The following is a 24,935-nucleotide window of genomic DNA, read 5'->3' as shown; positions in this document are numbered from 1 at the left end:
TTACATTCCTCTAATGTAATTAATTCAGAAAACTGGACATATTTAAGTTTGATAAAATCTTCTAATTCAAGGCATTCTTTTGTACATATTCCATCCATTTTCTATATAACTTGGCCGAAATTAAATTACACCCATGCAATCAAAAGGGAACTATTGTATATGGCAATAGAATGTAATTGCAATGTCACTGTAGAAGCGATTAATAAATATTAAGGTAATTCTTAAGATTTTCCTTTCTCTCTGGATTATAATGGTTATAATTTTCTTACTTTTTCTGCTTATCAGTATAGAAGTCAAAAAAATATGGCACGACATTTTGGAATTGAGTACATTAACCCAATTTTGGGAGTGTCAGGCAAAATCATATATAAGTTGGTTATTTTCCCTTAAAGTATTGATGACATGATATTGAGTTCATAAAATTTTGCATTAAAATCATACACCAGGACATACCAGCTGGTTCTGAGTTATAAGGAATCAAACAGGTTTGTTTTTAACACCAATATCCTACATTTAGTAAACCATGGTAAAGCTCTGATTAATAGATAAAAACCCCTCTCCACTCCATGAGATGACGTCAGAGGGAGAACACTTTTGGAGCTAGCTCAACATTCTATAATGTAGAACGATGGAAACATTGATGATTGTTCATGAACATCTAATGTGGAATTAGTTTATGTGGTTTAACCATCAAGCTGTTCAGGGTATTCTCATTATTAGTTCGTATGAAATCGAACGAAAAGTTATGCACAGTAATTTCGTACGTTTTAGACGTTTTTTTCGTCGCATTTCGTCGTATTTTTACGTGTTGCCTCGAGACAAGATATCCTTGCGCATGCGCATGTTACGCACCATTAAATAACATAGAATTTAACATACAATTAACTAGGGGTGTAAATAATAATCATTTTGTATCGATGCATCGATCCAAAAGCCGACGATCCGATGCATCGACACGTCCGCAAGATAATCGATTCATGTTTTTTTTTTCCTCCGGTCTATTTTAATCCATTTGCTCCTGGGCGTAATTCTCCTCCCGTGCTGCGGTGCCGCTAAACCTATTTTGCCCTCCTACCTCGCTTCCTGGTTATACTCTTACAGCAGTGTGTTGCAGCAAGCTTGACACAGACATTGTTAAATTATGCTCAGTATTTAAGCGTGGTCTGAGCTACACACTGTGGGTCTAGATACGGCCGAGGCGGTGAGGAAGTGGGGGCGAGTTTAGTCCGACGACGGAGGGACATGAGGACCAAAAATAGCGGAGATCCAGCTGGAAAAAGGGTCCCAGCGTTCTCGCGCACCTCGCTCTTCTAGTGGGTCAAACTTCACGAGTTGTTTTCCGCAATTTCGGTCATAAAAACAAAACAAGCCGGCCTCCTGTCTGCTGCACTGTTTGCGGTCAGCTACAATTTGGGAGAGGTGCAGCGGAGCGTCTCTCAAGGGGGCGGTGACGTCGACACTCTGGAGCCTTCTTCTTTTTTTTAATGGCGGTTGGCAAACAACTTATAGGTGCATTACCGCCACCTTCCAGAATGGAGTATGGACCAGACAAACTATTATATTCTCCCTAAAATACCTGTTCTTCTTAGAAAGTTAAAAATACTCCCAAAAACTACATCCCCAGATTACCTTTGAAACAATTCCCTTATATCTAGTTTATTTTTATTCCTGTCTAACTCTTTACGCAACATCTCTCTTTCCTGAGTATATTTATTACATTCTAAAAAAATATGTTGGACAGTTTCTCTGGAGCCGAGGTCTTGCATTGAACTCATTACACTGATATTGTGCAGTATTTTTGCAGTATTTTTTGATGCAACTTTTCTACTTCTGTTATTTGCTGTTGTTTCTAAAGAAAATGCATAATGATATTACAGCTTTCATTGATTTATTTCAAACTTGAAACTTTGTTTAGCCTGTAAGGTGTAAAAAAAAAAAAAAAAAAAAAAAAAATTTAACCGATTAATCGAATCGTGGTGTATTCTTGAGTATCGAAAATAATCGAATCGTTGGGTCAGGAAATCGATACTGAATCGAATCACCATAATGGATGTGATTTACACTCCTACAATTAACCCTAACCCACAGCAAGCAACCTAGTTAGAGACCTGAAGAAGTGATTATTGCACTGTTTTTCCCAGTTTTACGTCCGTGCGCGGATCTGCTTTTTTCGTCTGTCTGGCTGCACATGCGCACTGATCTGTATTTTCGAGGAAAAACGTCCAAAACGTATGAAATACTGTGCATAACTTTTCATACGATTTCAAAGGAACTGATGATGAGAATATGTTGAGCTGTTTTATGGGAAACATCCAGAGGACCTCTGTTTTTTCTTCTGAATATATTTTAAATTTCTCTTACCTGAAGAGAAGTCAGGTTCTTAATAACAATTTGTCCACGTCTGTGTCAGTGATAGACAATGGCCGTGGTGCAAAAAACATTCACAGAATAAATTTGTCCTTAAACGCTGCATTCATCATTATCTCCTGCTTCTAATCTTCTCTCAAGTTAGAACAACTTTTATGTGTGCTCCAGACTTTACATAGGAGTCTTAAGCAATTAGTCAGCTGTAATCCTGACCTAGATTTTGACTAAATGACTACATTTTTGGTTTCTCAGGAGCAATTGTTGATTTTATTAGGCTACATCATTATATATTATGCAATTCTGCAATTAGGACTTACGATTATGTTAACTGATGACAGACCTATCGGTTAATACACTTGCAAACGGCATGTCGGTGCCATCAACAAGAAATCTGGGATTATTCTTATTCTTCTATATTAATGAAGATGAATATGTTGATCTAGTTTTATGAAGTAAACTGTTTTTCTGGACTAGGTAGGATCCCCGTAGGCATGTAAAGTGCCATTTTCCTCTCCAGTTGCTTAGTATTTTGGTTAAAGGTGTGCAGCTCTGCATTAAACCAGGGAGCCAAATTACTACTTTTAAAGTTTTTCTTTCTCAAAGGGGCTATGTTGTCTAAGGCAGTACGCAGAGAACTAGCAACCCCTTTAACAAAAATCAGCAATTTGTGTAGGGGAATTAACCAAATGGTTGCCCCCTACAGTATAGTTAAGTGATGCATAAAACCACAGAAATAAAAAACCTGATGACTTACAAAATTTTTTTTAATTTTATTTGAAATCAATAAATTTTTTTCTTATGAATTGAATAATAGAACACACATACTGTAACCTCTACAAATCCTTTTTGCTAATTTCTTGAGGCCAACCTGCTTAGCTGAACACATTTTATTCTGGCTATGCTTTTTATAACAACTAATAGCTGATACGTATATATTCTTATGTCACAAATTTGTCCTTTTATACATTCCTATTTTTTGGTTTTGATATACAAAATTGTTTTATACTGTTTGCTTCATCTACAGCATATGCTACCATTATGTTTCACTTCCTTCTGGGTTTTGTTACTTTTCCTACTGTAGGACAATACAGGCTGTATCCATTTCACTATAATTACTCCACAGCCTTAACTTTTAATTGTTGTTAAGGTGTATTTCTGCCCATACAAAAACTTAATCTAGGCTAATTTCCATGTAGTCATTTTATAACAATATGTAATGATGTGAAAAAATCAGTCTAAAATTACTCCATCAATCTAATTAGCAGAGTGATTGCTGCAGAAGAGGGTCAGATGTGATTGCAATCATTATCTTCTTGTGTTAGCCATGGTTAACTCAAAAGAAAACTGCAGCAATTATTGCTTTGTTTTAAACAGGTATAGAGGATCACTCTTTATTATCTTGAACCTAAAAGAACCGCTTCTTTCCTGTAGGGTATATCTAAAGAAATACAATTTATTTGTGACCCATGTTGTATCCTGTTGCTGACTCATCTTTATCACCAGGTGGTTTTGTGACACATAGTGCAAGACAGGGACCCCTCTCTCCTAGAAAACATAAATGACAGATTGAATTTCTGCAGAAAGCTCAAGGATGGACAACAGAAGACTTATTTTTTTCTCAGCTCAGTCTGTTTTCCATCTCACTGGGAAATCTGGAAAATCATTTGTCTGGGGAAGAAAAGGTATGCATAAAAAGTCCTGTCTCACTCCATCAGTGAAGCATCCTGATATGATCTATGTGTGGGTTGCTTCTCATCCAAGGAGGGTTCATGCACATTTTTCTCCCTTGAATTAAGTGTTGGATCAAAATGGCTTAAGAAATACAATTTCTTTCTCATACTTATGTACAGTTTAGAAGTGATTTGTGGATTTTCCAGTAAGATAGAGAACTTTTAAAAGGGACATGAAATTAAAAATCTTTAAAGGATTCGTTCAGCTTCCAACTGCTCTTATTTTATGAGATATTTATCATTAGCATATAAAAAAACATCTTTTAAGAGTTTCTTATTTTAATTTAATTTGAAAGACTAGAAATATTTATATTTTCTGATTTCAATTTTGTTTTAGAAAATCGTTTTATTTCTGTTTTTGAATTTAAATATGCTCAATAATTACTTTATATTTAAAGTTGGGGACGTCATGAATTTGTGAGATTGTGTGTTCCAGAATGTGCATTATAAATTAGCTGAGGAGATTATGAAGATGTCACATGACATGTGACAACAGGCGCTGAAATGGACACTGAGAAAGTAGAAAGCCACTATGCCAAAAGCATATTTTCTTCTAGCCAGATTATAGATTTTAGGAATGCCTGTGGCCTAATATCCTAATTTTCTAGAAAAACTTTGTTTGGACAATTCTAAAATGTAAATATTTAGCTACAATGAAAGTTGTTCCATTCAGAGAAAAAAAGATTGAAGCTTGGAACCTAAAGCAAGCATTTCTATTTTCAACTATAAGGGTGGCAGAATCTTATAATGGTTATGTTATGCTGATATAGGAGACGGTGAATTTCACAAAATAGATGATATCATAACAAGAGACTATTTTGAAGAAATATGACAACATCTTAAGACCTTATCCAGTGAAACTTTGGGACAGATGTTTTTTCTAATAGACATACAATTAGGCATACACCCAAAATAGTCATAAAGTGGTTCAAGGATAACAAAGTCAATATATAAAACTCAATTTCAACTGCAGGGATTGCAGCATTTTTACTCATTGTTCATAATTACCAATGAGGACCTGACTTACAAAAAGCGGACCTCAATAGGTTTTTTGGGAATAACAGAAAATTCAAATGTATAATTGATTAGCAAATGCAGTAACATGAATCAAAATTTATATAGCATAAAAAATATATGTATTATATTTTCTACTGAATATAATAATGAAAGAAAGATAGACACATTAATTCCAGTCCGCTGCATTGTGGCAGTAAATGCATGTTGAGCCCGTGAGTGGCACAGACTTACTGGGGGAACAAAAGTGGATGTGAAAGCTCAATCACGGTGTAAATTGTATAACAGAGCAGAGAGTCTTCTTGGCAGTCACACCCATGAGATGGGGAGGAGGAAGACACAGAATCTCGAAAGGGAAAGTCGTGCATTTATGCCTGTTTACCCACCATACCGTACATTAAACAAGCTGCATATGAGCTGCTTTTGGATTGGCAAAATAAAGCGCTAGTAATTAAGAGGATTTCTCCCGCATTTGTATCATCCCAGCCTCTAAAAATCAATATTTAGCTGAAATACATATCCCAGTACTTTCTGCAGCAATTCTAAAAGAAGGCATTGTGCCACAGCCGCCATGAAACTGTGCTACCTCAGGCACTTTGCTGGCAACAATCTAAGCCAACTCTCTTTCTTTTTTTATAGATTACCATTTTTCCAACCTCTTGACTGCTCCCCCCGAAGAAGGCATAAAGCATCATCTTACAAGGGAGCCTGTTGTGGCCTAATTTAACAGCCAGGGAGAAGTACCGGTGGACATTGGCTTGCTAATGAATGAATGAGCTTGACAAGAGAATTCAGAAAAGATTACAGACTCAGGAGCAAGCCTCCCACAAGGTCCAGCTGTTTAGATTAGGCCTGTTGCTGCCTTAGAATAATCACCTTCTTACCTTAAAATGACACAACTGAATCCAGTTGAAATGTATTGTTTTATTTCTGCAGAAGAGCAAAAATAACAAGAAAGACCACATGACATAAAGATTGAATCATATCTTGATCAAATCTTGTTTCTTCCTCTGCTGTTGACATCTGGACTCAGAGGGGGTGCTCGGTGTACACATCCAGCAAGCAATAAATAAACAAAGGTGAGCTCGGCCTTGGAAAGCTGTACACCTGTGACCAGCAGAAAAGCAGCAGGAATAGCCGTGTTCATTAAAGCAGCCGCTGCTGACAGTGAGGCCTTTAAGAGGCCATCAGGAGCGACAACTCTGCAGCTACCTTGGGACCAAAGAGGGGAAGGCATCAAGGTGAGTAATGCAATTTCAACTTGAATAATGGAGCACTTTCCTCTAGTTTGACATTCATGAATTTCTCAGGCAGTTCTACCATACAGAGCAACAGCACCTGCGATCTATTCAAGGTTCCCCAGGAAAAACTGGTTTACAACATCCACAGGTTCACAATTACTCTGCACACGACTGCTGCCCCAGAGATAATCTCAATGAAAGTGGTTCATGAATTAAAAATAGCAGCAAGTGTATCAAATCTAATGTGATAGAAAATGTGAAGTTTGGGGGCTGGGAGCTGCATCTATCACCACTGAGTTGATAGTTCTTATGCCATATTTTCCTGCTACAGTTTTTCACAATTGCCAAAACACCATTTCCCTATTCTAAAAACCAATTTTTCATCCCCTAACCTTTTTTCTTTTAAAAAACAAACACTTTTTTGGGCAAACCCCAAACACTTTTTAGGTATGAATACATAATCTGCAAAACTCATCTTCTCTCATTTGCAAAAAAATATCTCACATGTACAGACATGTACACACACATGTACACTCACATGTGTACAGAGGCTGTTTGCAGACAAATGGCCGTTATAAGCGGCCATCAGTCCCATAGAATGGCTTCAGATTGAACTAGTAGGCTCATTAGGTTGTCATCATCGAGTGAATCCTAATCCTAAAGTAATTCCTTTTCCTCCACAAAATTAATTCATCTATTTATCTGTAATCTGAAAATTATTTCAGGAATTCTTCATGTACTGTAAATATAACTAAATAAAAATAAAATGATCCATATCTCGCTCATATTAAACAAAAACAAATACAAGGAATCTTATTCCCTGTTACCTGAGTTGTAAAATCCTCTCCCTATAGATATTTAATTCTCTGTGAAAAACTGCCGATCCTTCTTAAATAAGATCCTTGTGAAACGGACATGCATGTTTGTTTCTAAAACCTAATGTGTGTAAAGGACCTAGTGAATGATATATATATATATATATATATATATATATATATATATATATATATATATATATATATATATAATTTGCACAAAACTTGAAAAAAATCTAATAAATTAGAAAATAAAACAGCATGATTGGCTGCAAGTAGAGTGGAGACAGAGGACACTCTGAGTATACTGAAGAAAAACTGCTACCATCCAGGTTAGCTCTGTGGAGAATGTTACTATGGTGACCGAAACAGAGGTTGAATAAACTCTCTTTGTGAACCGGAAATGTCAGGATCTCCCTGTTTTCAGGTTTAGACAACTCAGAGTTTTGGGTGAACCTGCTACATGAAACGTAGGCTATCGTAGGCTATCCGTAGCAGCATCATCAGAAAATTCAGAGAAGACAGCAGGTAATTGACTGTAAGGTTCATCACAATACTATTTTTTCACTGTGTGTATACTTTTGTTTTTCCCCCTTTGTAGAATTGAAAGATACGCGGTGAGAGGACTGCTGTTTTCCCCCAACAACAAAGACTAATCCTTGACATTGTGCTTCAAAATAATACCATCAGGCTAGGAGAAATCCAGAGTAATTAAGGACAAAATACACTTTGAGGGCTTCAACAGTGTGTCTCAAATACTAACCATTTTCTCCTAAAAAACAATCTTTGTACACATTTTAACGTAGGCCAACTGTTCCAATATGCTAGGGGTTCCAACTGCTGTGGACCATTTTATATCTTATGAAAATCTGTTTCAAAAGTGTGTCTTTTTGTGTCAGTTACGGTACTGTATTGAACATTTTTTCTGTTTTACAGAGAATATTTAAACCAGATTCCACAGAAAGGCCCAAAGGATACATTCCAATAGATGAAGCAGGGTGTAATATGACGAAATGGGGACAGAGATGCGGGTAGAAAAATTTCATATTTTAATAAAATAATTAATAAAAGGCCTGAAGTTTACACAAAATGCAGACCATACAAAAAAACACAACCTTCAGAACAACTTAGTAGATGTCCTGGAGTGGCCAAGCCAGAGTCAAGGCTTGAACAACCATGGGAAGATCTGAAAATAGCTGTATATGCAAAAAAAAAAAAAACAAGAAGAAAAAATGTAAACCTTGATAACCTAAGTGGAGCATTCCTTGGAGAAAACCTTGTGGACCAAATGTGCCCAACTAGACTCTTTGTAGACCAGGCCGGCGTTGCATATTTCAATATTCTAACGGAAGATTAAACAAGTTGAAATAACTCTTTGGCATGTCATTCAGCTCTACATCAAATAAAAAAACTGTCCTGGTTTTGGTTCTGTTCAAGTTTTATCTCTGAGTTTTCATTGGTCTTATTTCCATTTTTGTGTTCTAGGTATTTTTGATTGTTTTTGAGTTCTTAGATGTTTCTTGTTTGCTCTCTTGTGTCAGTCTCACTTTCCCTAGCTCCCTTCCTGCCTCTGTTCACACCTGCTCCCAATCTGCTAAATAGCCTCGTCTTTGTTTCTCTCTGCCATATATTCTCCTCCAGTCCAGTCACTCTTTGCTGGTTTATCTTTGTCATTTCTTTGCCCCCCCCTTTTTTTTTAAGTATTCCTGCTTCTCTATTTTTGTGGATTCTAGGGTGTTATTTCTTTGGATTTTTGCTTCTGTTACCCTTTTGTTTTATTAAACCTTCAAGTAACCACCTCAAGCTTTTGTGTCTGCATCTTGGTCCTATCAAACCTCCACCCCCACTTGGCCAATACAAACAAACAGATTACTAAGGCGCTGCCTTAAAGACCTTTGTTTTAAAGCCTAAAAACTTCCTGTCAGACAAGGACCCTTGCAAGCTAAAATGAGATGGTTTTGAACAAAGCATATCTAATTACACTCTAGAAACTGGTTCAGCACCTAAAAACTGATGTTAACTAATGATCAGGACAGATAAGCACATATCTCAGGATTTGGCTATATCTCAAAGAGAGTTGTCATAATTTTAACGAAAAGTTTTTGAAGGATGTATTAAATTAGGGAGACCTAATATTTAAGATTAATTTGTAAAAACGGTGTAAATCATTTTTCTTTTACTTTCCAATTTAAGATCCCTTTTATTCAGTCTTAAGGGGACTCGGTGTACTGTAATTTTGTTTCAGTTAACTGATCTATTCTATTTTGTTCTGTTCTGTTCTGTTCTGTTCTACTCTATTCTGTTCTATTCTATTCCCTTATCTGTTCACATCAACAGTAAGATTTCATTTTCTCAGACTTGCTGATGTGAAATGGTAATAAAAGAGGATTAATTTACAAGGATGAAGAATCCCCCTGTGATACTCAGGGCCCACAACAATAATGAGCACACAGCAAACAGAGGTTCACTGTAAGCCAAAAGAGAATGTGGAGAAATCTAATCCAGACTCTTAAGTGTTTCCTCATTTTTTTAAATGTTGCATGCATTGGCACCCTGTCCTTTTCTGATATTCTTTCTATCTCTGTTTCAAACACATATTCATCCCATGGGAAAAATGAACGCAAACTATCATTCTCAGGCCCCTGTAACAACATATGTTTGCAGGTAATTAAAAGGAGTTCCCAGGTGGTTATCATGTCATATTGAAATACAACGTACAGAGCAAATTACTTTTCTGTGGTTTTCATACAAAGATGGGTGTGGGAGATCCAATGCTTTGGTGAACTGCAATGCAGCTGAGCGTGCATGGCTGTAGATGGGAATCAGCCTAATTGCAGTGCTACAGTAAAATCCCTGTGTAATAGTTAATGCATGCTGTGTATTGTGTAGTATGTGTAAAGTTGTGTCTTCTCATGATCCAGTAGTTTTTGTAACTTAATAGATTATGTAGAATGTTTTCTAATAAGTTTCAGATATGATTGAGAATTGCATCTCTTGCGTTAAAAAAAGTAATTTGTAAAATGGATAACAAATTGTGTGATTACCGTTTTTGGTAAAACAATCTCCATCAGTATTCCAAAACTTCTTTCCTGTTTATAATCACACCTGTTAATTCTCAGACTTGTCTGTTTAAATTTGCATCAATAATTGAAAAGGACTCTATAGTACCTCAGAGCACTCACTAAATTGAATAGCATTAGAAAATATAGTTAAATATTGTTTGGTTTTATGTTGTAAATTTTCAACCACTAAATCATTTAATCTTTTTCTAATTTTGTCACATTTACAGTTTCTTTTTTTTCTTTTCAAATTAAAACAAACACAGAGAGGCCCATTTTGAGAGTGAAATGAAAATGAACAGGGAGCCAATTAAATGAAGCTTTAATAGGAAAAATATGATCTATCTCTCTCTTTTTAATTTTCATCAGAAACCTGGCTACAGTACTTTGGATCAGCTGAAGGCATTTAACTACAGTTACTGACAGTGAAGAATTACAATAGTCAGACTTTGAAGAAAGAAATGCATGGATATGTTTATTAGCATCACCACTGTGATGAGTGGTGGCAGCACTATTTAAAATTTTTGCAGTATTCTTCAGATGAGAGAAGCAAATTCTATAAACATTTTTAATATTAAATAACAAGTCTGGTCGAAGGCAGCTGCCTTCCCTTAAACATCTCATAGGTCTACCAATAGGCCATACACTGTCCCAAACTGACTTTAAAAGGTTCCCCATAAACTTAGCAAGCAGGAGTTACATTTGTATGATCAATTAAAACAGTACCATAAACTATAAACTGTGGGTATTATTAGCTCCACAGAACAATTGTACAATAACCAGCTTAATTATGAATGTAGATATTAGGCTGAAGTTCACTAAATTGTGAAAGCCAAGCAACAGAGAGAGAAAAATAAATAAATAATAAAATAAAAAAATTTAAAAAAGGGGTGCATCCGCTTGAGGCTGAAATGTTTTATCCAATCGTACAATGCAAAATTCGCAGGTACAACACCTAACTAAGCAATTTGTTACAATAACCCACCTGAAAAAAAAAACTCTGCCGTCATATGTTTATTTTGCAACGCAGCGGTCGTAGAATACCTGGGCTTCCTCAGGCTTTTCAAATAAGTGGCTTTCTGCCTTTAACTTGACATTAAGATGGGCAGGGAACAGAAGACGAAAAGACACATCTTTCTGGTAAAGCGCTCCTTTAACATCGTTAAATTCGACCTTTTCTTTGCAAGAGCGATGCTGAGATCTGGATATATTCTCAGGGTGGTTCCCTGAAACTTTACTTTATGCTTCTTGGTCCATCTCAAAGCGGCTTCCTTTTCCCGGTAGCGATGGACGAAAAGGATGAAAGGGCACGGTGGGCATCCTGCTGCTGGCTTGTATCCAGCTGTGCGTTGAGCGCGCTCCAATTCTGGGGGAGAAGGAAATATGTCGTCCCCCATGACATCCTTTAGCAACTTGGAGATGAACTTAGTTGGATCCTGCCCATCTTCAATGCCTTCAAGTATATTAAGTATGCGTAGATTGTGAGATCGATTTTCAAGGTTTTCCAGGCATTCCTTCAAGGATTATTATCGGCTGCCAGGTTTCCCGCAGCTACAAGGCGGCCCTGAAAAGAGCCCACTTCATCCCGCAAGTCCGTCCACCGAAGTTTGCAGAGGCCGAATCGACTCTTGAATTAATGCGGCCACATCTTCTTTAAAGTTGTTCTGCTGTTTGGATAGTTCTGTGACCAGTTGGGACATGGAACCAGGTTGTCCGCATTTACTTTCGCCAGGTGGTCCAGAATCGGCGGAAGCTGCAGCCATTGAGGCTACCTACTAGCTAGGCTATTCGTTCGCCTGGTTGAATTAGAAAGCTTTTATTGTTTAGGATTATCACTGGCCATTGTAACGTCACAAAGATGCACGAACTGTGGTTCTGTCACTCTGGCGCTTGATAGAAGATCGAAGTGTAAAACTCCTATTTTAAAGAAATTTAAGAAAAGTTGGCCGGGAGCTCCTTCACCCTGCTTCCTTTCACTACACCGCCAAACCAGAAGTCCATTAAATAAGAAGTCTAATCAAAATGCTTTACATTATTATCTTAGATAAATTTAATGCTGTTCAAATAAAGATGAGGTAAATGAGGAATCAGTTTCTTTTTCAAAGTTTAACAATTCTACGAATTTTTAGCATAATTATTTTAAAAGAAATGTATTTGGTAAGATAAACGTCTATAAAAAAAACTAATGCATAGGCATCTTAAATTGAAAATGTAAGTCAATAAACATGAAAACATTTAAAATTTGTATTCATTCCTTGTGGTTAACATATACATTACATAAAAAAATTGCTTCATCTGTGACAATTGAAGTTTGCACAAATAATGTGAAAAAATCTCTGTTTATCAGAGAATGGCCTCTATGCAGATACACCGTCCCACTTTATTTATTCCTGTGGTTTTTTTTTTTAATTTTCTTTAGATGTAGTTTTAGATGTAGATTATGTTTTTAATATAGCCATTTAAACATTCGCTATCTGTTCTGGTTTGACAGATGCTTTGCTATAAAACAAAGTAGGGCTTTGCTTTATAGCTGTGCTGATGTGTTATTTATTTATTTAATAACTTTTCATAATCTGTCCAAGTCAAATGTGGGAAATTTTTTTCATTTGTTTGGAAGATTAGCGTGTTGTGGTGAGTGATTGCTCATTTAGGGCCCAGTGCCTGAAACTCACAAGGAGATTTGCTTTTGTAAGGTCAGGGGTCACATTTAGAGACGTGAATTGAGTTCAAGCTGGGGTTAGGTTCAGGGTTTAGTAGAATTCAACAGACTAACCTCAATGAACCACTGAAGCATGTTACATACAAAAAATCATCAAAGTCTATATATATGTCTTTTTTGTGTTCACCATCATTATGTTAAAGCACTTTTGTTCAAATAAAAGGGCTTTACCATTCTAACCTTAATCAAGTAACTATCTATTCCAAAACGTATTCATTTGCATTTGTTTTATTATTTTTTCAGTATTTGTAATCATGCAGTAAAATAGCACTGTCCTTAGATACTGTAAGCCACTAATTCGGACCCCATCGTCAGACTGGATGATGGACCAAACAAAGCATTGCTACCAATCAACATCTAAAACCCTAATTTTAAGACACATTTTAAATAAATGTTTTCAATCTTCTACCAATTAATCCCTTCAATGCATGACATTTTACCTTTTGTTGTTCCCATTTGACTTTGCAGCAGGGATAATGAAACTGTTTATCTATACCATGCAATAGACTGGTGACCCACCCAGGGTGTACCTGCCTTTTGACATAGACTCCAGCAACAGGCACCAGCCCCACCCTTGACCCGGACAGATAAGCGGAAGAAAATGGATGGAGTTCATGAAATAAAAAGGGCTGAGTTAATACAGTTATTGTCAGGATTTTTTTTTTTTAAACTAAATACCTACATATGAAATTAATATAAATACCGAAGCAATGTCAATAATTTATATTAAATCTATAGTATAGTAAGTATATAATTTTAAGAGAAAGATATATGTGTATCTATTAAATAAAAACAATTAGATGAATTACAAATGTATGTATTTTTATTAAATTAGTGAGAAATTAAACCTTTAATTTTATGCCAGCCCAAATCATTTTTGAAAGATTTGTTGTTAGTCAACCATTTAGCTGTGTTTTAATCTTATTTAAATCTTACATTGTCACAGCTACTGTGCTATGATATGTGACAAAAGATTTTTAAGAATTACATGTTCTGATTGAATCTGTTATGATGACCATTGAGTATTATATGCCTGAAGTTTATGATGTGAAAATATAAATTGAATATGTCTCCTAGCAGCTAAGAGAGAGCCATGGCAACAAACAGTATGCCTATATCACTAAACATGATTGAGGATGCTGATATGTGCTTTTTAAATTGCTTGAGTTCAGCTATCAGCATCACTCCTGTTTAAAACACACAGAATATACTTTATCCCGCAGCTTGGAATGACATGCCCCAATTCTATACATGTAAAGATGCAGCTCAGGATTAGCTGCTGAATCAATAAATGCTGTGTAGCAGTCAGATGTCAAAACTGAACAAGAAAACCATCAATCAACTGTAGCAATTCATCTGTTAACCATAAGGACGGTGGTTGTTTTACCTTGATCATGTACAGATGTACAGTGCTCCGAAAAATACTTTTATGTCACACCTTTTTGTTTTAATCTCAGACAATGATAACTCAGAGAAAGATATGGCTTAAAGACATCCAATAACTAAAACAATTATTCATTTGAAAGTTGGTTCAAAAATGTTGATCAACCAAAAAATGTATCCATGTAGTTGTTGTCTTTTCAGGAGTGTTCAACTTACCAAAGTTACTCTGGGAGCTTATCTAAAACTGTGTAATCCTATCTGACCTCAGTTTTAATCAATGCTCATGATTCAGCAGTAAGAAATAGATTAGACACTGCTGACCTTTCCTACACAAACAAGAGCAATCAGGTCAGTTTACCCTAATCTGTAGAACATGATTGGAACATGTGTTTAGAGGATATCGATGTGACCATAAATCATCATTTTCAATTAAAGCACAATTCTGATTAAGCTCAGTCTAATCACAGTAATCAATGTATGCAGTCATTTTTTTATTCTATTACTCCTTCCTTTCGAATACTCTTGCCCATGAAAAAAATGCATATGGCACTCAACGTATGGTGACGGTCTGAATGTTTTTTGTAACCTCAGAACTGGGACAACTTGCAATAATTGGTAACCGGTGTTGTGCCACAGTCATGCTATTTATTTTGAACATTGGTTTAACAGGATGCAGGTTTGCTTTAAAGACTGTAAAGCTTAGTCCCCTCTGCAAGAAACTCTCAAAAGGATGAAGCTTCAAAGGAGGTCTGAGGTTCCCCTGCCAAGCTTGCTATAGAGTCCTCACACCCACACATTTCTTTAATGTGCATTGGGAGGGGACATTCCGAATTAGAGGTCTTAAACCACAGATCACATGTCTAGATAGACCCACTCTTTAAACCCACAGTTTTATGTTGAGTAGAGCTACTTTGATAAACAGACTACCTGCATTGTTCTTTCTGAGTTTTACAGAAGAAATTTAGCCCAGGGACTCTAGAAAAGAACTAGTAAACAGCTTGAATAGTTCAGTTAAAACAACTAGACGTAAATTTTTCTAGAAGACGTTTCACATATGTTATAGTATTTTCCTATTTGCAATGTGTGCATGCATAATGACATATATTGTTATGCTATGTCTGTGCATCAGCCTTGTGTCTGTGTTTGAGCTCCTTTTTTTCCTCAATATAACATGCAATATACATTCCACTTAATAAAGAATTACTACATTGAAATTTCACAGTAAATGACTTTCTATTTACTCTACTTTCTATTTTCTAACATTAGACACAATGTCAATGGCTTAGTCAGCCATTGACATATTAAGCTACATATTATACTATGGGATAGATCGGCGTATATATGGATTGTCTTGGTTAGTACATCCACTGACCTGTGAAATGTCTTCCCACAGCCGGAAAACTACTTGTTCTTGCAGTGAAATGGCATTTTTATGTCACGTCTCTGTGGGAGCGGGGAGTTCCAATATGGCGGCCTACGGCTTCACTTTTTTTGGGCTATCAGCAATCCAGTGAATAAATAAAGATCAGTGGCATGGACACACCATACTCTCCTGAACATTGACACCTCAGCTTTCCCAGAACAGAGATCAACAGAGGTGTCAGGGCTGGCAGTCACGGTGAAGCAGTGTTGTTTTTGACAGTCATTTTAGATTTAGTCTTAGGGTATTTCCCAATATGTGTACTTGTATGTTCTCATGTACACGTGTACTCGTGAAATGTCATCAGCCTCAGCCCTTGTACTGTTCCAATTTACAAGAACAGCAGACCGATATCGGACAGAGTCCCCGGATATTATTCTCGTCTCTCCCTATTTACCAAGTATCAGAGCCGACTTGTCCGTTCTTGAGATTATATGGCAAAAAAAAAAAGCAAAAAAGCAAAGAACAAAAACATTCTTCTTTCTACTTTGGCAATTTTGGCTTTATTTCTGAGAATTTCCCCACTGCTCAGGTTTCAAAGTCTATTTAAATTCACAGGGTTTTGATATAAAAAGGAATAGAAAATTCATGGCAATCCAGACCTAAATTAAATGAATATGCTAAATTAAATTCTGACATATTCAAAGTAAACATAGAAAATGTTTTAATGACAATACAAGGAAACATTTACATAATATTCAAATAGATAGAACGGAGAACAATGAGAGAGAAATATTCAAAGGTCTATTTACCTTTTCACCTGGCTCTTTATCCAAAAATAAACAGTATACAATGAAATATTTTCTTTGGATATAATTTAGGGATTCCTTTTTGTAGAAATTAAAGAATGTTTAGTGAGCTGGTAGAAATAAAATCTTGATAGTTAGACAAAGGGATTTTTTATGCTTGCTAGCAGATGATCAGCCACAAAGTTTATTAAGTACAGAGAGAAGGAAGAGCAATACTGCTGAGAGCGAACCTTTAGAGTGGAGCAGAAAGCACAGACTCTGAGCCACGCATGCGCAAAGACGCATTTTTGCCCAAGCAAAACTGGAAGACCAGATCAGTTTGTCAGAGTTCATTCCGGGTTATTTTCTCCCCCACCGCTGCTGGCATGATAAATCTGTTTGTGTGTCCAGTGATACCTTAGTGTTTCTGATTTCCTGCTTGGCCTCTAAACCACTGAGCCCTCCTGTTCCCATCCGATCAGTTTGCCTGACCTATTTTTGGACTCCTGCCTGCTCCCCTCAGATCTGTTTGTCTAAAGGCCCATTCATACCTCACGTTTGGCCTGCATGTCCGTATTTCTGTCCGTACGTTCTATCCGTTGACTCCTTCATACCTCCGTCCGTTGAGGTGCGCAATAACCCGTATTTCCTCTAGGTGGCAGTGCTGGGCGCCAATGATTCGTCATTGATCAAAACATGGCGATGGTCCAAGACCTGATTCTGTTGACATTTTGTACTAAAAACTCAATAGCGCCCCCACCGTTTCCGGTAGTATTGCTCCGTATTGATCCGTTTCGTCCGTAAGCGTAAGCTCCCAATTTTCGTGTCAAAGTACGGACGAAATCGACGGTTAGAACGTATGAAACACTCCACACGTATCCGTATCCGTCTTTTACGTGAGGTATGAATGGGCCTTAACCTGTCTTTGGATTCCTGCTGGATTTTTCCTGTCTAATGAACTTGGGGATGTTTCCTGGTTCTGTATCCTGAGCATGCCCTTGGCATTGGCTTTGGTTTTGCCCTCTGGATTATCCTGCCTACCTTCATCTGTTTAAATCTTCAAGGCTTTAGTGTCTGGATCTCTCTTTGTGGCAACCGCTGCGTCTTGTCAATGAAATCAACCTTGTTCTCTGGGCATGGACTGAGCTAAAAAACCAGGTTAGTGTCTCACAAATTCATAACCATCCTCCGTCATTATCATGGTCACTAACCTGTATTTCTCTCCTGTAGAGGTTCCTGCCTTGGGAGCACCGCCGATCTGTTTTTAAATTAATGCTTTTTGAGTAATCCCACATTCTAACTTGCCTTGAATACTGGGTCATCTGTTCTGAGCCGTGATAAGTACACTTCTAAATAAGAATAAATGAATCCTTAAAATGTCAAAGTCCAAACAATTAATTAACACTTGAAACAAGATCTTTAAATCCAAAACCCTGCAGTGCAACTTAATTAAACAATTCTGCAAAACAAGTGGGCCACAATGCTTACAAATAATTAAGGATAAAGTTAACAATGATAAATACTGGATAATGTTTTTTAACCAATCAAGGTTAGATTAGTCTGTTAGTAATATTTATGTTCATTTGAAATCTTTAAGTGTCACAAAAAACAAAACCAGAAAAACTCATTAAGGGAGCAGATGCCATTTCACAGTGCAATAGCTCAGTTTCTCCATGTTTTATAAAGTTTCTTTTCCTTCTGTCATACAGGTGATTTTTTTTCTCCATTATTTTTCTAAAGTGGATTCATCTAACTCTCTGATGTAAAGACCAGACAATAAGCCTCCCCCTCAAGGCCCCATTAATGCAAAACCCAGGGTCTGCAGGTTTGATATTCATCGCCTGGGCAACCTCTGCCATCAACACATTTTGAGCCACGTGAGAATGATCACAGCTTATTAAAGTGGAAATAATGACTGCTCTGCCTCCGGCATGAAATATTTAACAAGGACAAAGGAGATGGCTCAAAGGTGATTTATATCTGTGTTGAAAAAGGAGCATGTGGACAATACCATCCTTACAGAAAGTGCATGTGACCCTTTGCCAACCTTAGCTAAAGAGTGCACTCCGTAGATGACTTTTTACCTTAATGTGAATCAGACAGCAGAGGGTGTTCTGATTTAATGTTTACTAGATATAACAATGATATTGTCATTAAAATAAGCAACTATGAGGACACTGCACATCCTTGATTTCTTCTCTTGAACTTGACTGCACACAAAGTAGTCGTATAAAAGCAGCTTTAAGATTGTGTTGAATTCTATCAATTCATAAAAATAATTTCTCTTTCCCACTCAGCTTAGAACATACACAGCATTCATTTCCTAGATGTGAGATTATTGATGTATTTTCCCTCCAACTTGGGTAAATTAGCTCTTTGGTCTCTTGGGAAAAATCTGGGGAGAAGGAGGAGAGCGAAAAATGTTCTCCATCAAGTGCGATTGAATTGGATTTCACAAGATAAATTGCTGGGACAAGAGTTTATCCCAATTACATTGCCAAGAGGCTCCAGTCCTCCTGTAGCCACTCTGCTCAACAGCAATTAGGGTCAGCTTTTAGTTACCAGGATCCTCCATTGTGAAAAGATGTTTACAGTCTGAGCAGAAAGTAGATAAATGGATAAATGGATGAAGAATTTAAAAGAGGTTTGTGGTCTGATCCAAGGACCCACAAAACTATAGATCTGACAGCCAAAACCTGAGAGGGAGAAAACACAGCTGTAACCCATCGGCCCCAGATTAACACTGCCCCTGGTTTCTTGTGGGGCCTCCTGTTTCCCCCTCTTGCTTATCTTATGTCTTTGTAGAATCCTTCATGATTTGCAGATGTGGAAACTCATGTTGTTTTTAATCCGTCAAGAAGACCACATTTACCTCAGACACAGTAGCAATAAGACTGATATCTGAAATTTATACTTCTCAGTCTTACCTTTCCCAGACTGGGGCCCCACAGATAACTCAGACTGAAAACACAGACAGCAAGCACCAGAAACACCACGGCCAAGACCAGAGCCATCCAGTGGTAGTTGTGAAATCTGGTCTTCTTTTGCTTTTCTGCTTCCACCTGTAAACAGTTCATAGTGTGTTTGTAAAACTTGTACAGGGAAAACGTAATCAAACAGAAATCACCAGAAATATGATGTATTTAAGTAAGAACTTTTCATTTTTGATTCAAAAAGAATGATCCACTGAAAAACGTATGTGGTTGTACAATATATGAAATACATGGTTGGGGCAACTTTAGCTTGAATAACACTATTATTTTAGTGTGGCATGAGGCACAGGCTTTAACAAGAAGATGATGTTTGTTGCGCTACAGCTACATACATTCTTCAAATATCCCTACAAAGCTCTGATTTTGTCTCATGAGGCTAAAGAACCTGCTTCACTATCAGACTCATTCACAAGACTGTCCTTAGCATACTTCAGCAAGGCTTAAAAATGTCTCTTCTGAAAAACTAGTTTTCTTTGGACAATAACCTTACAAAAAATTCCTGCGCTGAGCTCTTGAGATTTTATCCTTGTAGATAAAGATTCATGACTTGGAAAAAAAATGAAAGAAGAAAGAAAATTAGGCGGTCAATACTTTTGTGTACAGTTTTTATGTTAACATTTTTTATTTTTATTTTTTGCATTTTAAACACTTATCATTGTGTATTTTTTATTCATACATTTGCTTCTTGCATCTTTTGATGTATCCATTGTGCTTTCACTTTAGCCCAGTTTTGTGCCTCAATTCGGTTTGGTCAGTTTGGATCTTTATGCTTCCTCATCTTCTTTATCATTGTTAGTAGAGCATTATTGTTTCTTATTCCCTATAGTTGTGATGAAAAAACCACAACGTTTCCTTTTTTTTGTAAGATTGTATATTTAAGATTATTATTTAAGATGAGGTAATTTATAGAAATTTGGTAAAATCCAATAAGGTCCAGTATTCCCATGATCAGACCTTTCTAGCCTAAAACCCCTGAATGTACCTTGAAATCGTATTTAGCCTTGAGTGTATTTAAAACACATGGCAAGATCTTACTTTACAACAGCATTTCTTTGCATTTAATTTTTAGGTTTCTGCATGTGGGTCACTCTAAAAAAAAAAATAAACTGTCTACTGAAAAGGTTAGCAGTGGCTCAGATAGAGAGCCAAAGGAGAAAAAAAACTCACAGCTACATGTGTCACGTGAAGGTTACAGTTATTAAACTTCCTTTTGCATTAAAACTCTGCCCGCTGCCAACAATTCCCCAAGCTTAAGGACACAAATTAATAAAGACAGTCTTTTGTTCCACTGGAGCTCCAGCGGGGAGAAAATGAAAACTTCTCATTCACAGCGGACCATTTTAGGGTCTCAGAGGACAACAGAAAGGCAGATACATGAAAAAAGGAGCTAAGTTCAATTAACAAAATTGGTGTTGCTTATCTTTGTGTCTTTAAAATTGATGATAGTGCAGCTTTGTTTTTCTTTCGTTTTTTTGGGGGCTGAACTTGTGTGTTGTGGATGAGCATATTTTGGATTGGTCAGTATATTTACATACTCACTCTTAATATAATACAGTGCTTTGAAAACATTTGTACTGCATAACTTAGTGATATTTTATCATTTTAGAACCAATAACTATAATATATCTTATTGGTATATTATGCAGTAGCCCAACACTAGCTGCTAAGTCAATTCAGATGAAATTAGTTTATATACATAGAGCCAATTAAAGCGGATGTCATCTTAAAGCACTTTAGAGAGATAATTCAATCGAGTCATGCAGTAAAATTGGTTAAAAGTTGTCCATCTAAGTGAAAGCAGGCTGATTACACTGAGTCATTGTCTTTACAGTAATCCTTCACTCCAAATATTCATGCAATGTAAGCATAGACCTATCAAAAAGTTGCAGGACACTGACCCTAAATGTATGGAGTTTGAGACCACTGCTGTAGTGAAAACTAAGTTTTGTATTTCTAAGGGTCTAATTTTTCCAGTCAATTTGAATAAAACCCTCTGCCAAATACATTAAATACAGAACATAAGTCTGGGGTTGTGACGTAATAAAATGTATATATTATATCTTCTAAATGAATGGTTATGTAAAATATTTATTTGATAGAGTAGACTAACTATTCAGATAAAAAAAAAAAACAGCTGTGCTTTTGGATTCTGGATAAAATCTTTAGCAGCCTTCAAAAGTACAATCGCTTTTCCATTATATGAAATCAACCTGAACATTTCTTCATTGGATGCATTTTAGAAATCAACCACAGAAATGTGAGGTACATAAAAGTTATAATAATCCTCAGGGCACAATGAAAAACAGACATCTACAGTAGCCTGAAATTCCAAACTTGCTGAATTCCTCAGTAAGAGGAGGGGAAGAAAAATAGAAAGAACTGGATGAAATTCATTCTCATGTGGCAGGTTGCATAAGGAGTGGAAACTTAACTAGAGGACAAAGCTCTCACTGGCTGCCTTTGAATATAAAATGTTCAGTGGAAAAAGGTGGGATAGAAAGACAGACGGTCAGTCAGACAGAAATAAAGACAGGGATGGAACTTGAATGAGCAGTCTGAGTGCACAGTGCCCACCAACTAGTGTTTAAAGGTTTAGGAGTTCAGAATCAGCCAAGCAATTCCTCCTGAGCTCTGGGAGGAAAAGTGCCCAGAGCCCTCCTGTTGTTATCAAGCCAAGAAACAGCAAATTCTTAAGAAAACAACAGAAAAATACTCTCCTCGCCTACATAACCAACAAGCTTAAGCTGTGGTACACCTCACCAGGCCAGGCTCATATCCACATTTAAATTCCTGTGGTAGCTAAATTAGGCCACAGGTGATTTCATATTTATACCACTTTTGTCACTATATATTCCTGGATTTATACTTGCAAAGGCGGTGGCCTTTTCTTTAAAGTACAATGAAACAATTATCCCTTATACTCCTATATATAAGAAAAACAATGCGTTGATACCTTTTGCTGTATTCAATGCAAGCTCTACAAGAAATCAGAGCAAAAGGGTTTCAGAACAAAAGAAAATTCTTTTTGATCCTTCATTTTAAGTAGCAAGAACAAGCTAAAGTACATAATATGGTTTGGATTAGGCAACAAAAGAGGGGAGATGAGGGTAAAGAACCTGAAGGATTTACCAGGACAAATTATAATTCTGTGAAAAGAACACATAGATAATTCTACAAGATATAAAGATACTAAAAACCAGACTACTAAAATATTTAATTGTAATATTACACTCCAGTTTCACAATTTTTTTCATATTTTCAAAGAACTACTTCTTGCACCTGCCACTAATTTAATCATCCTTAATATTTTAAAGTTCATCAAGTAAGATTTAATAAAATATGCATACAAAACATATTTTCAAGCTATCCTTGCAGCTGATTAGTTAACTGTGATAAAATAAATAGAAAATGATAAAATATACTCACATCTTTCCACAAAACTTGCTGACTGCTGGACTGACTGCTAACCTCCATGATGCAAGCCCACAGGAGGAATCTTTCCGATCGTCTCAGCTGAGGAAAAATACCAAACCGATTCGAGGAAAAGAGTCCAAGCTTCATTCAACTGCTGTAATTTAGTAGTGCACTGAAAAGGGAGGGGAGTTTGAGATGGAGTGGAATAACTGAAGAAGTTGTGTTACCCATTAAAGCAAAGCAGATGTCCCGCCTGCTGGCCCGCTCCCATTTTAAAAGTGGTAAAAAAGAAAAAAAAAAAATCTGCCTGAAAGAGTAACCTTCTGTTGACTAGATTATAAACTATGGCTGGATAATAATACTGTAGTGACTTATCAACATCCCAATGTCCTTGAAACACAATGGTTAAGCAGAAAATAATTACAGTGGTTCTCCATACAGTCTTGGTAAAGAACTACTGCATGTTTTCACCAAGTAGAAAAGGGAGACAATGATAAATAATTTTTACATAATGTCCTCCTATAATATGACCTAGACAATGTGCAGCTAAACATAAGTAAATCTGTTAAAGGTAAATATTTAGGTAGAATAAAGCCTACAATAGCCTGGTTGCTTAAATGTGCAAACCTACAAATTTTAACTGGTGTGAAACTTTAATATATTTATTACCCATCCCAGTAAGGGTGGTAAATATGTTGCTTAATCATAATAATTGTCTGTCATATATTGTTTGTGAACACACCCCCTACTGTCCGTGTATTAGAACAACAAACAAAAGTGTTAATCAAGCTCAAATCAAGACCAAACAGATAACTCTCTGCACATATATGGAATAAATTCACCATTTAAAACATAACTTCCATTCAAAATATAAAAATGTTTAAAAATAATCCTTCAGCTCCAAGACGAACATATTTCAGTTAAAAACTCTTGACTAACCTACAAAATTCAGCTCAATTTAGCTGCCATGTAAACAAAAACATGCTTGGCTACCGTAATTAATAAAATGGTGCAATGATACCAGAGTTCGGCATGCGTTTTATATTTGAGAACCAAATTTATCTTGAAGAGTTTGGAATATGGTCAAATTAGCTTTAAGCTAGTTAAGAGCAATTGTAATTCACAATGCAAATCCAATAAAACATTATTTTGAAAATATGTTTTATGAAAGGACTTGCTTAATCAGAAATTGATAACCTTCAGTTAATTGATTCTTAGCCTTCTTTAGTTGACCTAGAAGCTAGAAAGGAAGAGGATTCCCATTAAATGACTTTGCTTATAATTTGGTAATCAAAATTTAATGAGCATATGAGAAAGCACATGACAGTTAACATTATATTAGTGTTTAAACCCTTAGTGAAATAAAGTTTGATTTAGCTTCATAAACAACAGCTCTAAACATGTCAGAATGTGATTTAATGTGTTAGAGTGTTTTTACCAAACAGTAAACACATCATAGTATCAAAATCCATCAAAGAAACAAATTATTCAGCCGGAAACTCTTCCTGATTTTAGCTAGACATGTACCTCTGCTTATCAGTCTGGAAGGCTTGAGTTTTCTTCAGCATTTAGTGTTAGCAGCTTAGCATGGAAGGCTTACAGCAGGGGAGTTTTCTCAAAGCTCCCACTTCAAGTTAGCATCTTAAAGCTTTTGAAAACTCAGAAATGTTGCAAAATTCTGTCTTGCAGCAATTTGGTTCTGATGTCCACCATCAGACCCACTTAGCTTTTTGTAAGCTTGCAGCCTCTGGTCCCTGGATACGGAAGCCGTGATGCAGTCTCTGTGATGTGAAGAGCAGTCCCCAAATAGGAAAAGAAAGACCATGAGACATTTGCTTTGTCTTTAAAGTACAGTGTTGGGCAAAGGCGCACCTCTGTAGGAATGTCTTGTGATACTGTCTTTGGGAGGGTTGCAGAAGCATGAGTGTCCAAACAACAGGCAAACCTTAATCCTCCCAATCGAAAGGTTGTGTTTAATATAAAGCATGGACATTGACTCAAAATGTTAAAAATTATTATCATGGTTTATGGCACAAGAGAACCATGTGGAAT

At 36.5% G+C, this 24,935-nt stretch overlaps 1 protein-coding gene across 1 annotated transcript in view; it reads right to left on the bottom strand.

Moving 5' to 3' along the window:
* tnmd (tenomodulin) overlaps window positions 1-23,095 on the bottom strand; it is a 103,020-nt gene extending 79,925 nt beyond the window's left edge. Inside the window, exons 1-2 of the mRNA XM_038289552.1 lie at window positions 22,896-23,095; window positions 19,404-19,538 (exon numbers count right to left, since the gene is read on the bottom strand). Of these exons, the coding sequence (XP_038145480.1) occupies window positions 19,404-19,538; window positions 22,896-23,030 (270 nt within the window). The 5' untranslated portion in view covers window positions 23,031-23,095. The remainder of the gene's footprint in view (window positions 1-19,403; window positions 19,539-22,895) is intronic.
* Window positions 23,096-24,935: the final 1,840 nt, after the last annotated feature.

This window comes from Cyprinodon tularosa, unplaced genomic scaffold (genome assembly GCF_016077235.1).
Source record: "Cyprinodon tularosa strain WSP-4 unplaced genomic scaffold, ASM1607723v1 ctg27, whole genome shotgun sequence".
NCBI lineage: Eukaryota > Metazoa > Chordata > Actinopteri > Cyprinodontiformes > Cyprinodontidae > Cyprinodon > Cyprinodon tularosa.
Note: the sequence above shows the minus strand (reverse complement) of the source record. Positions and strands in the feature narration are given on the sequence as shown.